Source organism: Pundamilia nyererei, unplaced genomic scaffold (assembly GCF_000239375.1).
Source record: "Pundamilia nyererei isolate P.nyererei 1_Seehausen unplaced genomic scaffold, PunNye1.0 scaffold00058, whole genome shotgun sequence".
Lineage (NCBI taxonomy): Eukaryota > Metazoa > Chordata > Actinopteri > Cichliformes > Cichlidae > Pundamilia > Pundamilia nyererei.
Window position 1 is genome coordinate 2,286,381 of NW_005187459.1, and position 17,449 is coordinate 2,303,829.

General features: G+C 39.7%; 1 protein-coding gene across 1 annotated transcript in view; it reads right to left on the reverse strand.

Moving 5' to 3' along the window:
- Positions 1 to 17,449, reverse strand: part of usta (uronyl 2-sulfotransferase a) — a 56,529-nt gene that overhangs the window by 3,373 nt on the left and 35,707 nt on the right. Inside the window, exons 4-5 of the mRNA XM_005734455.1 lie at positions 8,564 to 8,643; positions 8,298 to 8,451 (exon numbers count right to left, since the gene is read on the reverse strand). Coding sequence (XP_005734512.1) covers positions 8,298 to 8,451; positions 8,564 to 8,643 — 234 coding nt within the window. The remainder of the gene's footprint in view (positions 1 to 8,297; positions 8,452 to 8,563; positions 8,644 to 17,449) is intronic.

Below are 17,449 nucleotides of genomic sequence, written 5' to 3' on the forward strand. Positions count from 1 at the left end.
TTGTGAAACTTGAAAAACCACTTATCTGAAAAGCTATTGAGTAATGAATGGAAAAAAGACAGTTGCAGGAGTGAAGCTGGCCAGCGACTGAGTGCCACGGAAACAGCAGTCAAATCCATGTCAGGTGACGTAAGCCTCAGGGATAGCAACAAGTCCTGAGCAACAAAACACTCCACGAAGCATGGCTCACATCCACACACAGCAGCAGGCACATGTGTGCACAAGGCTTGCGCTCAAATATGTCACCTACAGTAGGACCAGACTACATGCATGAGGCAAATTTAGAACATTTTGTCATAGGTTGTTGTTTAGATTTATACCATAATGGCTCTGTAATGACTAACTTAAACAGCAATTTGGCAAAAATAGTCTAAGCCTAACATGGATCATCACAAAAATGGCCAAGTCCGACAGGACAAAAGTCAGAGAGCCTCACGAAGGATCCAAGCTGCTGCTCCTGCTGCTGCAGGTGTGGCATAAGAAATCATCTGAGTGCAATAGGAAGCTTGAAACAGAGATGCTGACTGGAGTGTAAACATAGAAAAAGGCATAAACCATGTGTAGAAGAGCATGTTTATATGCTTAAGTGTTTATGTGTCTTGGAGACATTTGCACACTCATTGCTAATGTTTCTATTAGCCTCGACTTATTTATTTCCAGTTGTATTTTCTGGCATGATATAAAAGCCTTACGAGAACAACTCATTGAAAAATGTTGCCATCAGGTCTGCTCAGGGTTTTTCATACAGTCTCAAACATCTTTTTCTAAGGTTGTACAACCTTTGTTCTCAGACTACATAAAGAAAAACTGAATCCAAAAGCCTGTTAAAACAAATGCGAGAAAGATCCTGGATCCTCTGTAGGAGGGGCAGGATTGCAGTAGATGTTGCATAAAGTCTGAAATACTTGCAAGTAAAATGACTTAAAGGCTCCAAACGGAGAAAAGACTCAACTACAACATCATGGACTTGATATTTGAAATAGTGATATCACTTTAGCATCTATCTAAGCTGCAATCACAAGATGAAGCCTTGTGCAGCATGCGCTGGAATGAAATAAATTATTCACCTGATTAGTTAGATTTTTCTTGCGGCTGAAAACTGTGGTACAATTGTGCCTCTGATTCACAGAGTGGCTGCAGGGTGTGTTTGAACTTTATGAGTGACTCCTCTCAGCTGTGCACTGGGAACAGGACTTATTGGTGATCAGTGAAGCAAAAGACTGGAAAACCCTTCAAAGGGAACCACAACAATACCCCAGAGGAACCTTCAGGGAAAAAAGAAAAGTTCAGCACTGTACTATTGTTAGTGTACAAGTCTTGCGCAGACTTGCGTAAAGTTTGCCATGTTTTTCTTTCATTTTTCATTTCACTAGCACGGACCACATCTTCAAGACATTGTTTCTTGAAGGAAAACAGTAGGTGGAATAAAGCTAGATCCAGGAATGGAGATCTAGACGGCAGTTTTGGGGAAGGCCTCAGTGAGGACTGGAAGGCAGCTCGCGGACTGGGCAGATCCCCAGGTACTAATGACAGGTTTATGAAGCGCCATTCTATTTAAAGAATGGTGATGTGAGTGGATCCAGTTTCATCAATTATGAGTATGTTCTTTGATGGTAAAAGATGCAAAAGCCATATACACTAAAACAAACAAAAACAGACAGGAAGTGGCACATTCGCTGACAGAGACCCTCATGCGTCAACATTTAGGCGATTTCTGGGAATCCAGCCACAGCTTGTATACAACAACGCACACACGTACACACACACACACACGTGCAGACAATACGCACTCTCTTTAGAAAACCTTATTAGTATTTCAAAGACAGTTCCTGTGTGCACACTCAAGCTCATTGTTCCTTTTCTCACTGTGGATTATGCCAACAGAGCATTCACAGAAACTGTAGCAAAATAGGCACTAATCTGTACAATGGTCTCCCATTTCACTGAATGGAATGTAGACATAAATTAAATCAGGGGTAATTGATGATGTTAACCTTTCCCATGGGACGTTTTGCATTCAAATTTGAGAAAACAAAAAAAGAACTTTTGTTTGTATTTGCTATCTGGAGGCAGTGGAAAGACGCTTTCGCTTTTTGAGTTAATCTTTTGAACACATAAGCAAGTGGGTGCCTTTTAAACAGGTACATCAGCATTTCTAGTAAAGATTAGAGGTAATAACTGTAATTTTAATATTCTTTAAGTTTTAGGCCTATTTTGGGCTTAACCATTCCATTTATTTTTCTGGTAATTTTACAAAATGGTCTTGAGGCTTCCTGACTGAATTTAATATTTAATGTTGGTAATCCACTTAACACTGACCTATGAATCATTCAAGCAGGAAAAGGCATCTAACTCAAGGGATGAACCAGCGTCGTGTCTACATAAAACAGACAAAATAGCAAAGAAACTATTTAAAACGTTACCTTTAGGCACTTTTTACGCGCAGCCTGTCACAAGAAAACAGAATCTGTTCCCATGTCTTTAGTCGAATCTGTTAAAATGCCAAAGTTGACCAAGTTTGACATATCTTGGCATAGTTTGCAGTGTGTCCTTAAAGAAATTTAAGGCAGCAAGCCAAATTAGGTTTTAATTATTAAAAGAGTGAGGACCTATGCTTTGCACTCATGGTTTTCCTCAGTATCAAAACACTGATTATAGTTATGTTACACAAACCACAGAAATTCATTAAAAAAAAAAAAAAAAATCTGTAATGAGTGAACCTCATGTGTTCGTTGTGCCTTAGGCCAACAGCGTGACACACCACCTGTCTGTTATTGTAGTCAAGGCAGGCTAAGGCAAGACTGCTGCCAGTAAACCCTCTAATATAATTTGTGTATTTATTTAATAAGTCTACTTGTCATTTTAAATGTTGGATTATGTCAAATTACTGTGGGAATCTCATCTGATCGAACCAGTATTTCCAAGTCTTGAGAAAAAGCTGGGCCCTTTAGGTTCAGTGAGGACAGACACTCTTTTTTTATAAGTGTTTGCAAGCGTATTCATATGTAGGCCGCCACACATGCACTTTGTACTTTGCGGCAAGACAGAGGTTGATTTAGTACTGTCAGCGGATGCATCTGTATTTTGTTTTAATTCATAAAAAAACATGCACACACACAAACACGAAACAATCAAACACTCAGCTCAATACAATATAAATTATCCAACCACATCATTCCAAGTTGGCATTTTAAAGCAACTTAAATTTGCATAATGGTTCACAAAATAACTGCGCATGTGGTAAATATCATGTGTGTCTGAGTGTGATTATGTGTGTGCGTGCTATGTTCAACTGACCAGTGCATGCCTTTGTATAAAGTAGCATGTGTGTATGTAAAAGGGGGTGTGGGCACTGACGGAAAATCCAAGCCGACCACAGAAATGTCTCAGTAACACGTGCATCAGGCTCCCTCGGCCCCGGCTAGCAACTGACAGCGCTCTTTCATCAACACCTCACATACAAAACCAACACAGGGCAAGCAGGCTGAAGCACACCAGGTGGAGGATACAGCCATGCCCAGTCTGAGGGGTGATTCTTAACATTAGGGGTACTCTTTCCGTACATACTTGAATTTGTACTTATAGTGTGGACATTCATCTTCCCAATACTGTCAACGAAACTTTAACCATGAAAGACCTACTTAATCTCCCTATAGAGGTGACTTGCCAAGAATCAATGCAGTCCTCCTCCTCTTTTCCAAAAGGAAATGGTCGTGTGAATGTGATGCTCTTCACTGATTTGATATTCTTCGTTTTTCTTGTTTATTAATTTGTTGCTTATATGTTTGAAATAAATATTTGATCGATCAATTGATACATGAAGCCCTAAATGTATCTTTTTGCATATAATACATTTTTGTGCATATTCTGCAGTGTGTACTGTTTTCAGCAGCCGTGTACACCGTGCAGATGGAAGGCATATTTTTGCAACAACTGTTTTTTTGGTTTTACTGATTAGATACTAGAACTAGGTTGCTGCTGTTGCTAATAAAGACAGTACAAAAATAACACCAGGAGTAGCAATAACATAAAAAGCAAAGTAGGAAACCAAAGGAAGACTGAGTTTGAAAAAGTTTTGATTTATGAGATGCTGCCACGAGACACTTTATGCCAGTACAGTAAGACAAAATCTGTGGAACACCATCAACATATTAATTCCTGATATTTTCAGAGCTTTTGGTCAGTTACTTCAAACCTTATAAGACACTCTAGTGATTTAAGTACAACACAGCATTCCTACAATATACTCAATTAAAGGATTAAGCACCAGCATTATAATAATCTAAAATTTACTTTTCTTTACCATTTCTGGAATACTTTCTCCTCATAAGTATATCTAAAGCTAAATGCACACACAGGTAGGCTAGTCGATGACAACACAGCCTTCCCCTCTCCTTTAACTGTAGCAAGGGGCCCCTGTGGTCTGCATACTTTAATAACTCAACTCACATGGTCCAAAACTCCAGGGCAAACAGTGCAATACTTAATTACAGCGAGTCAGACTCAAGCCAGAATGACATTCACTCCTCTTGTTAGCTTCTCAGAACAGCCTCCTGAACCCTTTAGGTCTCTCATAGCACTTACTGTGGGAGGAAAGAATGAGAAGAGTTTGTGCCTAATCTTAAACAAATATTAATACGATTTTGTTTTGACCTCACTTTTGTTTTGACACACTGTTTTCCGTTTTTGTTGGATTCCCCCTAAATTTCATATGAGGCTTGGGCGTCTCACTTCAGGGGGATTTCCGACCTCCGATCAGATGCTTCATCTCACTTTTAACTTTTAACTGTCATCTGCTTAAAAAGTATATAAGGGAATGGAGTGAACACAAAGATCAAAAAATAGTAGCTTGAAAATTACAGTATGCTTCCATATGGTAGGTAGAGTTAAAAAAAATGGTATGCAGTGACTTCAATCTGGTGCTACAGGGATAAACAACTCTGTGAGGCAGATGTAGGATATCAAGTTTCTGATGTGGTAAATCGAGTCTTTAATTCGAATCCTAATCAGATTTATATATTGGGTTAGCGTCAGACTGCCATGAGTTTACAATTTGCCATCCACCCTGGAGCAACACCACATGTGGAACATCTTCAAAGAGAGTAGAGTGTGGTTTTAATATATTGCTTATATTTTTGAATTTAGGAAGTTAAAATTTGTCTTGAGAAAGCAACAAACAGAAATACAGAAGAAAAGGGCTAAAGCAGAATATTAACGTCAGGAGGATCATCTCTTCTTAACATTTTTTAAAGAGATCCTACAGGCTAATTACAGTGCAGTGTATAGTATCATTACTACATATATGTAGAGCATGTATAAACATTCCTCAATATACATGCCCCTGTAATTAAAGTCTACATCATGGAAACACCAGAATAAGACTTCATTATGCAACATTTCAGTTCATGTCTCTACTGAGCATCACGTTGCGAAAATAGTGAGCCTGCAACCAAAGTTATTCAAATTTAATGCACTGTTACCGGCCAACCAGTGATTCACGCATAGCAACTAAGTGTGTTAGCTTGTCAAACACTTCTAATGCATTCATATTTCAAATCACAAGCATCTCTGTCACTGATTTAGCAAATGTCAATATGAGAGCAAATGGGTTTGGGGCACTCGGACCAGCATTAAAAGCAGACAGAGGAAAAAGGTTCAGTAGTTGTTTGACTCATTAAATAATACTGTTATAGTTTGTGGGCACTGGATATTGTGGGATCACAACACCATGGCGACCAGATGTCTTGCCCCCTCAAAAGTCACAGCGTCACCTGCTGTTACGAGTGTGTTTTCTTATTGTTGAGAGCTTCTCTGATTTGGTTATTGAATTTGAACATGCGAACATCAGATTTTTGCAAAGTGGTTTGTGGACTATAATTATGACCACATAGACCTCATTGTGGTGAGTTTTTAGCTAACCTTAGCCAGTTTGGTTAGTATCTGTGAGTTAAGTGTGATGACCCACTCCACGTTGCCTTCCTGTTGGCCTGTTTGTGGTGTAGGTGTTATCTGCTGGCATTGGAGAGCTGTTGTGTCCCATTTTCCATCAATAACACTGTCAACACCTGGGCACAGTGTGGCAATGCTTTCTAAAAGCCATCGAAGTTGCAGAGTGGAGGCTCTCCTATCTGAAATAACCTTTTGGATTTTGTTTGTTTTTTGCACTAAATGTTCCAGTGTGTGTGTGTGTGTGTGTGTGTGTGTGTGTGTGTGTGTGTGTGTGTACACCTGGGCAGGTGTGAGCTATTAGCAGTGATTGCATGGTTCTCTAGTATAGTAGGTGAATTGTAGGCATATCAATGTGGCCCATTTGTGCTAGTTGTAGGTTTTTTGTTTTGGTTGTGTCAGGTGAGTCACCAGCTTGCTGCTGTTTAAATGGCTCACCTCTAATTTCAATGAAGACTAGGGTTCATAAAATAGGTAAGCAGAAGGAGGCTTTTCCGCTTTGGTTCAGGGACATGTTGTATCTTTCATGTACTAACCGACCTGGGGCAATGCTGTTTGCTGGCTTTGTTTTTTTCCCCTCTCTTCCTGGGTCTTAGACTGAATCATGGCAGGGATGGAGGAATTTGTTGCATCACCATTAGACGGTTTTCTGGATTGTTGTACAAAAGTTCACCTTCTGATATTTACTGACTGAAATAGGAGAGTTAGTGGCTGTGCAAATGAGAGCTGATCACACATCAATACTGTCACGTGTGGTTACACCAGGAAACCTGGCTTTTGAACAGCAGAATCAGAATCATCAGAGTCAGAATAATTTATTAACCCCTAAGGAAATTATGTAAATGACTCACTTTGTTGCAAATGACATATGAAAAGGAAAAGCAAAGCTGGAGATTGAGAGGCAAAAGCTGGAAATGGAAAAGGACAAGCTGGAGGTTGTTAAACAAAGGACAGTTGAGCAAATGCAACATGAGCAACAAGCAAGATAGACTTGCAAAATACTTGGCTGGGTTTGGTAAGTTTTGCTGGAGGAGCGAGTTTTACTGGGGTTATTAAATCGGTGAACAAATAATTGTTGGGGACTGGGAAATGTTTTAAGTAACTTATCGTTTCTGACTGACAGCAGGTAGACTCTGGGTTTTTTTGCACTAACTGACACTGCATACACCATTTCTTTGCCAATGCACTTATTTACACTTCTTATCATGCTGACTAAACACAGCATGAAGTTCTTTCCTTGTTTGTTATAAATGAAAAAACAGTCTTTTAATTGGCATTTGTGTGCATCTCCCTTTTTTAGTCATGGCCGTGTGGCCCAGTTTGTGATAAAGGTCTACCATATTAATAAGATCTTTAAAAAAAACAACTTGAGCACAGACTACTTAGGCAGCATGTTTATTACCATTGACCTACTTTATTTTGTGAACAAAAACTGCATTAAAACCATTCTAAGAGACTTAAACCACAATAGAGGTTCAGATCAAATACCCCCCAAACTAGTTGCTTCCTGTTAAAGGGGAGGTTTTCCTTCCCGCTGTCGCCAAGTGCTTGCTCACAGGGGGTTATCTGATCGTTGGGGCCGAACTGAATTGAACAGTTAGGAATGACCTCTTCAACAACTGTCTTTTAGATTATTTATCTGAATTTCAGGTTCGGGATCACACCTCATACACTCCCCTTCTGGTTCCACGACTATATAAACCTTCCTACACTATAAGTTAGTTCACGATTTTGTGCCCCACCCTTCCCCACTTTTCTCAGCTCTCACGCTTCTCATTAGTATTTGGGGATTTGCCAGGCCTGGGAGCAGCCACCACTCCTCACTGAGGCCTTCCACAAACTGCTGTCTCAAACTTCGGTCTATCCTTATGCCACTTGTCATTCTCTGTTAAGAATCACCATCAAATCAAATTGAGGATGTGGTGCCTTCTAGTGAACTGAAGCGTAGCACGAGAGGCCAAAACTATTTTTTGTACTATGCCGTAAACATGTTTCTCCTGTAAAGTTGACCATTTCGACATTGGAGTTTATGGGAACTCTTTTGCTTTTGCAGCCAGCCTCAAGTAGCAAACAGCTTTGAAGAACCGCAGTTTTTGCCGCTCTGGTAATGATTCCTTTTTGTTAGTCTCCGAGGCTGTGGTGAGTTCAAACCTCTTTGTTTATAAGAAAAGCAATACATTTATTCACCAGCTTGGTTTCTTGTTGTTTCATTTACAACAAGGAGAGAAAAAAACGAAAGCCCAAAAGCCCAAAGCATAAGACGCATATCTACGAGAACTTTAAGCAAGTAAGTCCATGTGCACTTAAGGCTTTTCAAAAATAAAATGTATCTCTGCAGAAAAGCTTCTCACCAGGTATCTCTCGTCATCTTTCATCCCTGGAGTTCGGATTAGGTGGTTCTGCTCGCCCCTCCAGTCACCAAAGCGACGGAAGAAATAGTTGGAGAGGAAGCGATTGATGGGATCCCGGATTATGTTGATATACACAGGCTGCTCTATCTTGAACCTGACACAGATAAATAAAAAGCACTCAGTAAGAACCAAAAAAAGAAACCCAAACAAAAAAAAACAACCCCACATTTTAGCCAACACTCATGAAATACTTTTGTAGACATTACCTTGTAAAGTTGATGAAGTGAACATGTCTGGTATAAAGGAATGGCTGAGGAATACTGCTGATATTTTTCATTAGATCCACCTGGGGAAAAAATGAATATGCATAAAATCAAACATCTGCAATGGATACGGACAATTTAGACAAAACAGCATCTTTAATTTTTGTTTTTGAAAGAGAAATCAAAAATTCCCATCTGAATTAGTTAAATATTTGACCTCAAATAACCTCTCATAAAATAAACAAGTCATTATGTAAATAGCTATGGGGCGGCCTGGATTCACAATAAAGAATCAGAATGTAATATCACTGTTTTGTTCATCTCACAATGTTCATCACCTCAACATCTTGGATCTTTAGCCAAGATTTTGCCAACACCTCTAAAGCTGTTATTCAAAGTTTCTCCACCCTCTGCAGAATGAACAAATAAATCAATTAAGAAAATGAAATAAAAAGATTCCCACTGGGCTTCCAGGTCTGCATGGAGAGGCAAGCAAAAAGTACAACTACAGAGTGCAGAATAGCATAAATACTAAGCAACTGGATCCAAAATCTTAGTCATTCCTCACATAAAAGGTTCCATATTGGAGTAATTCACTATGTAAGATCCAGTTATCAAAGTCACACATGTAAAAAGTTAGTTTAATTCAAGCTATGTCTCTGCATCAGAAAATGATGCAGTATGCCTAATTTAAAAATAATAAAAACACAGAACAATGACTCAAAATATTGGCTAGCTTGTAGCGACATTTAAGTACTTTGAGTGGCTTTTACTTTAAGATGTGAGAGTGCAGCGCTCTTTTCCAGTTTCAAATATACTAAGCTGCATTTCTCTATTTGTATGCAAGCTGTGAATTTATTTTCCCCTTACTCATTTGCCTTTCTTTATTCCAGTCTCTGTTGTGTAGTTTAACTTTGGCAAGTTCATTTAGCTGAGCCTTTAAAGACAGAAGATAAGTGTAAAAGAGATTATAGGCCCAGTCTTTCAGTATGGCCACAGGGGAAGTTAAAAAACACTGGTACTTTGAGTCCAAAGATGAATGTACCTCAAGTCCAAGTAGCTTCTGTTACCCATTTGTCTCGTCTTACTTTAATTTTCTTTCATTTAGTCTCTCAAATTACGGAGACCTTTTCTCCTGCACCAGAGTCACTTTTAATTACATGACACATTGTTTTCAGGAACTTTTTCTTTTCATTTTACCAGTGATAAAACTGCAATAAAGTTCATCCTATTTCTCTATATCAAAGCCCTTTCGACCAGTGAGCAGGAATCAGCACTGCAAAGCCAGGAAACAGACCGCACATTACAGCTCGAGGTCATATTCATGTGAAGTTTAAGTCAAAAGGTGTGTTTGTGTGTCTGCGTGTGACTTTGCCCATCAGTTTCGACAGAGAGATAGAGGCTGAGGACTGTACTGAGAGGCAAGGCTAACCCACAAAATTAACTGCAGAAGACGGGCAGAGATGGTCTCAAGGCAAGGTTATAATGGAAACCAGCATGACCATGTCTAGCACGAAACAAGCTCAATGGCAGAACAATGCAGGCGATTTGAGAACAAGGGAACAAAACATAGTGATCCCAACTCCTCCATCCTAACTATATATAAAAGACTGACAGAGCTTCTGATACTTAACAATTCCTGAAAGCAGTATTGAAGCACCTTCAAATCTGTATTATTTTCTACTGGCTATCAGCGGCGACTGCTGTGGTTGAGGAAAAAAGGTCAGATAAAGAACGGTGTCCTTTTGTAAGAACCTATCTTGTTTTTAAAAACTCATTATATCCCACTACTTCTGAGTGACATCCACTTCTAGCTTGTCATATCTGCTTCAAAAACACCCAAATGGCTGAATTGCTCATCATAGGGTTTCAGGATGGGACTTGTATGGTTGCCCTCATAACTGCTGTGATATAATTGCTTCTTTTCGTTGTATTCGTCTTTCAGCTTGTCCCTTTATTGTCGACACAGCGAATCATCTGTCATCTCACCCTATCCCTAGCATCCTCTTCTTTCACACCAACCCTCTGCACATCCAACTTTACTATCCGTGAATCTTCTCTGTGATTATCCTCCTTTCCTCCTTCCTTGCAATTCCACTCTACCCAATTTCCCCCCCTCTGCCCAAACCATCTCAACCTTTGTCTCTCTTTGTCTCCAAACCGCTCAGCCTGAGCTGTACCTCTGACATACTCGTTTCTAAGTCAGTTCATCCTAGTCACTCCCAGAAAACCTTAACATTTTCAACTGTCACCTCCAGCACGGCCTAATGTCTATTCATCAGTGCTGCCATCTTCAAACCATACATTACAGCTTGTAAACCTTCTCTTTCACCCCTGACACTATTCTTCTGTTACAAATCACAATCCTGACACTCATCTCCACCCACTCCACCTTGCCTGCACTCGTCTTCACCTCTCTTGTGGACTGTCCATTGCGTTGGATATAATAGATTTAGATATAATTGGTTCTTCTTGTAATGCCTTCCATACTCCACACTTATCAGATGCTGTCACTGTCACCTCTGAATAACAATATTTGTTGCTACAGAGAGCCATAGTCATTTCTGTCTACAATCTGCAATTCTACATTGCTGCAAATTCAACAGCATGGTGTGCTTGGGTAATGAGGATCTGTAAGACGTGACTCTAGCACCTTAAACCCACATCTTGCATATCTAGCGGAATCTGGATTGTTGAGATCTACCTTTTATAGAGGTGCAGAAAAAGAGCAAGAGAACTTCAACAATATAATCTCAATAAATCAGTCTGTTTTTATTTGTGTTTTTTTGTTGTCGTTGGGTTGTGGTTTTTTTTTTTTTACATTCCATGCAAGGTTTCATTCATTTATTTTAAAAAAGAGTGGCTGAAAGGGCTTCTTTGTGTTCTGCATTGGTCCATGTCCACCTTTTTTCATCCAGTGGCAATACACAGAGCATGACTCTACCGGGAGAGGTGCCTGCTGTTAGATCATTATCGCAACGAGTACACACAAAACCCTTCAAAAGGAAAACACAGTCTTTGTAGAAGAAAACGAAAATCTATAAAGCTGCAGCAGGAGAAGAAGACACCAACTTGGCACATTTAAAATTCTCCACTACTGCACAGCAGAAGGACAGCGGAGGTGAATTATGCATTACAAGGGAATAATGGGCACATTAAGAAAATGTCGCTGCAGGCAAATCCTTAACAAGTTGGAAAGTTTCTTTTTTAATCTTGGCTTCCAGGTTACAGCGGCTAGATGTCAATGAGCCAAGACTCTCTCAGTGATGAGTTTGTGTGTCCATCAACAAGCTCCAGGAGAGACCAAGCACAGTTATTTCAGAGGTTACCAGCAGCAGCAAACTAAATGCAAGGCAAAGAAAGGTCGATTACATGAAATTTCTGCCAAGACTTTTTTTTTTTTGAATACATGACCTGCAGAAAGGTGCAAAGACCCTTTCCTCACATCCATCAGGTAAGGCTAAGAAAAGTTTGGGACTCCAGTGTTTGTGTTTGTTAAAGTTGCTTTAATGCGTTACTTTTCCTTCTTTCCGTTTCCCATGATCCATGACGTCAAGAGTAAATCTTAAAATACAAGTGAAAAGTAAGTCTTGGTAAGTTGGGTTTCACTTTAAGACGTAAAGTATTGTCATTGTCGCAGAATAAAGATTACTGTAATTGGCATAAACAGTTTCTTAATACTCTCAACACGTCTGTAAAACTGGGGCCGATTCTCAAATCTTACTTATAACGGTCATGTTCCCTGTCGTTACAGTTTCGGTCTTTATTTAAAATGCTCTCAGTCAAATGAACCGATCGGTTAAGTAACAGTTTGAATGACCTGCTCTTAAAAAACTACATAGAGGCAGCTGTTATGTCATAGACTTACTGTTTGGATAGCAACAGTAATATGTATACTTGTTTATGTACGGAGAGTGGTTAATCTGAGGCCCCAATCAGATTTGGGCTCAGTACATTTCCACTCACTCTGCTTCCCCTTCTGTGGATCTCTCCTGCTAGAAAAGTAAAAAAATGTAAGAGTTTCATTAGCACTGTGGAATTTGTTAAGCCACTCTACAGCATTTATTACTTTACTTGAATTACGCATATAAACGTACATTTTAAAAAACATTTTCCCCTGATGTTCCCACCCCCGCGCCCAGGTTAACATGCAGGCACTGAATGCATTTAGCACGTTTGCTGTATTTGTGTGTTCTTCAGCCCCACCCCTTTAGTCCGTCTGGCCAGACCTCACTTTCATTCACCAGAAAGAAAGTAGAGGACGGTCTGAGATTCCAGGCATACCTGCAACCCTCCGAGCCCCTACTACCTCCTCCCCACAGCTCTGGTGGTGTCCTCACAGGGCTCATCAGGGGAAACGAAGGGGGAACCACAGAAAGATTTGACTGCTGCCCTGGGTTCAGTTTGCCTTTATATCACAATCAACTTATTATAAGCCTAAATAATCAGTAAGTGTGGTAAGGTACACACTCTTATCTTTGGCCAGACAGTGGTAGGAATCATGACTTCGATGGCAGACAAATGGATGGTAAAGAATTTTTCTCCTTGTTTTTTAAAGGTCTTACGTTTATTTTTTATAATTATTATTCAGGAAATGCCACAAATCTCTTTCACTAAGCCTGTTCTGGTGCACAGATAGTTCACGATACTGTGTGCCTCAAAGCCCATAGCAGCTTTGCAAAGTTCCAGAGAAACATGGCACCATCACTTTTGGTAATCAGCAAACAAGGCATCGACCCTGGGCAAACCCATTAAAGCACTACTGGGAGTGCCAGCAGGAAACCCATCCAAAACTGCAGTCCAGAGCCAGAACCACAACTGATGAGACCAGCATTTCTAAACTTAGGTGACATGCGTCTGGATCTGCGTAAGTCAACACAGAAGTACACATGCGAGAAGAACACACAAACACAAGCACAGACTTACACTCTTAACCAGACCCCCCTTGAATGTGCACAGTCTTTCTAAAAAGATGTTTTATACCCCGTGAATTAATGAGACTAACCGTGTTCTGCCACTGTCTGTGCAGCCAGCATTCAGAGATTGATGAATGGGCAAACAAGTAACTGTTTCAATATTAGTGTAATATTTACATCAGTTTGGTCAGTAATGGTTATATATATTTAGTGTCTGCTGACCATTCACAAGTGGTTAGCAGTACCTTACTTCGAAAGAAGGCTGCAAATGTGAGTCACTACTGCAGCACTCCCACACAACCACATGATTAAATTTCTTTTTTGCCCAGATGGCTTAAAAGAGCATTGCATTACTGAAAAAGTGAAATCTAAAAAGTACATGTGACTGGTATATGATACAATAATTCTAAATAACTCCAACCCACACTACAAAAAAGAGAGAAGTAAGACCACACAAAGGTAAGGACTGGCAGCTCGCAAAGGAGACCCTAACCTCCAGGAGCATAATTGATGCATACATGATGGATGATTGCGAGCATATTTTGAATAAAGTTCGATGCTGCGGGAGAGGAGATCAGAAGTTAACGATAGACAGCGATAAAGATGCATTTGATGCTGAAGGCTTGTGATGAGTAGACACGGTTGAAATGGTGTCTAATTTATATGACATTGATGCCAATAAGACAACATTTACTGTAACATTTGCTATTTTAATGCACAGGAAAAGATGGGCATAGGAGATGAAAGTAGCAACAATGAAAATTCAGGACAGCTGTTGAAAGTTTGACAATTTAGGTCCATTAGATAAAAGCAAAGATGGCAGTTTCTTCTTCACATAGATATTTCTACCAAGGCTAGGTTGTCTGCATGAATGAAAATGGATTTATCAATTTGCTTTATGCCTCCAAAGCAGAGCTGCAGTTACTACAGAACAGATTTAAAGGCAGCTAAGAACGGACAAGAAAGAGTTTAGTGATATTGACCGATTCTTTGAATTCTTAATGGTTCTTCTTTGGAGTTCCTGCAAAACCCCCCAATACCAGTGAAAGGAGTGGCATCTGTGTAGAGTTAATTTGTGTTGGAGGACATCTTAAATGTCAAGTTCCTAAAAGAAGATACCATTTAAACTCACAAGCGGGGTCACCGAAGGCGCATTTGTGATTTAGAGGAGCTGTCATGGGTAATTATGCTGATAAGCAAGGGTGTAAACAATGCAGCGAGAGAGTGGCAATGAATGACTGGTCAAGAAAGATGATGCACAGGGCTAGTATCAAGTGCCAGAAGAGGGAGCAAATTGGGGCAGGAAAGGGTAAGAAGAACATTTTGTGAGGAGGACTATCAGACTGATGCTGCTGAGTTTCACAGAGTAAGAATTAGATGGTGCCTACCATGGCATGAGGAACTTGGAGGATGTTGTCACTTTTTGTTATTATCGATGTGGATCCACTACCAGACTTTATAGAGCTGGCATCCGTAGAACGGAGAATTGGCTCTCAGTAGTTCAAGGACATAGCAACCAGTAGCTAAAATGTAGCCAGATGATGAAAATGCAATAAGCAGTATTTACATCTGGCAACTTATACTAAGAAAGTTGATGAAGAAGCAGGTTGAATTGTTAATTAATCAGTGCATCAGTTTGCCAACACTTAAAAGCCATATAGTGAGACTGATGTGCCAGAGAGAGGTACAGAAGATTTTTAATTTGTAAATGTCGTCAGTGGTTTCTGACAGGAATGGTTTAGAGAGTAAAGAGTGTTAATGGGTTTGACAAGCACTGGATGTTTAACTTAACACAGCGTGCCTGTAAACCCTGCTGGACAAAAACATAGCGCAACACTGGCTTGTCATTAATAGATGGAATGCTTGATCTATCTGTTTTCCCTGCATATATGTATTTGTTATTGCAAGAAAAGGAACAAGACCAGCTGGTGCAGAGAATGCAGATTCTTTGAACGCAGCCCCAAAGAGACTTGAAATGATGGGACATCAACTGGCATCCTGGTGCCAAAGATGAGCCAAGGGCACTTAAGAGCAATTTCATTTGCATCAGTTTCCTATAGTTTCTTGATTGAACTACGAGGAATGATTGTCACAAGTGTACCCAGTCAGCAGTAATACACCTTGCTGTATTAAATGACAGAGTACGCCACAGACCACCGTAATCCCATTTGAGGCAATACTTGTATATGATAGCATCTCGTTGCTATGTTTTATCGAGGCTAAACGCAACCCAGGAGAATGGTCAACTGTGGGGATGGAGAAAGATTTGGCAACCTGGTCCTAGAAGTTGGAGTAGATAAATATAACAAGTAGGACAGAGAAATTGCATCTGGCAACCCCGCTGCCTGCAACTTTTTCAACATACTGAAGTATGTTGAAAAAGTAAGATAGAAGAAACGGAAACTGGCATCCTGGTGCTAACTGTGGAAGTAATGAAAGGATGGTGCTGAAAACGATGCCATGAACTATGTTCTTGAAGGTAGAGGCTCATTGCTGCTCAAAGATTAACCTTGCTGAATGGGCAAGTGGAAAGGATACTGATGCTGTAGTGGGGTCAGACTAGAATAATAATAACTTGATTTTCCTGGTCTTGGACCGTGAGCATCATTAGGGTAAAACACTTTCAATAAGTTAGCTGTATTTTTTTGAGCAATAATGGCTCATCCTTTCACTTGGAGGACTCACTGCAAATTGATTCAATTATCCCAATCACACTCCCAGTTTATTAAAACCATACCTAGATAGAAAAACAGTTATAGATTGACCTCCTCAGAGCCTAGACCTCAACAATACTAAAACAGTGTGGGATCATCTTGACAGGAAATGGAACAAAAGGCAGCAAACATCTAAAGAAGAGCTTTGAAGGTCCTTCAAAAAGCCTGGAGAACTATTCCTGAAGACTATTTACAGAAATTACAAGAAAGTTTGCCTAAGAGAGTTCAGGGTCTATTGAAGGATGAAGGTTGGCAACCAAATGCTGATTTTCAAAATTGTACATACTCTGTTTTTCCCTTTAGCTACAAAAACTTCAATTTTTCCTAGCAAAATCTATAGAAATGATGGGTGGATCAAGACATTTGCACAGTACTGCATATATCAATTAGAAAAAGATTTAAGAAAGGGCATTATTTATACACCTTAGCATTTTCACTCTTATTCCTACTAGCATGGCTGAGCACTACGTCTTAAAAAGCTGTGGTATTTTTAAAGGAACGCAGTTTTTCCTCTGTAAACCCAATGCTCATGTCCTCAAGATATTCCAGGAAATAATAAAAGAAGATTCATGATCCTTCAGTCTTTTTCTCACAATAACTACAAAAACAAGCACTGAATAAACCGCTGCTGTTAATTTGACACTGACCACACAGTTATTTGAACAATGCACAGTTGCTTTAGCTTCACCTGGGGGACACACGCTGCTACTCGAAGGATGTGACAATATCATCTGGCTGTTTAACAGTGAAATGATTTAGACCTGTTTAACTACACTCATATAAAAACAAATGATGAATGAGTTAGGAAACAGTTTAAAGTTGACGGATTTGAAGACCACAAACCCTCACATGAAAGAAATTATTTTTTAGTGTCATTTTTTTCCCCCATATTTTCCAGGATGATTAAATTGTCCAAGTAAAAGGGAAGAGAAGAAAAAAAAAAAGCTACATTTCCATGGCAAACTAAGTTTAGATTGTTTTAAATGATCCAAAACTGCTATTAAGGGACTCCAATGTAGACTTTTGATAGTTCGGCTATCTTTTTGTGTAATGTACAGTACACTTGTTGTATTGTTTTACATGTGAGATGTAGTGCTTCGGCGAACCTTATTTTTGGTACTAAGCTTGCATCTACTGCTCTGAAGAGCAGCTGGCAGATTTGAAAGCCTTGTGCCTCTTTTTTCTTCTTTTGATGAACTATTAAAAGGACGTTTTTTTTCATAGCTGAACTGCAAATGATTTTTTAGGATGAACTAGGA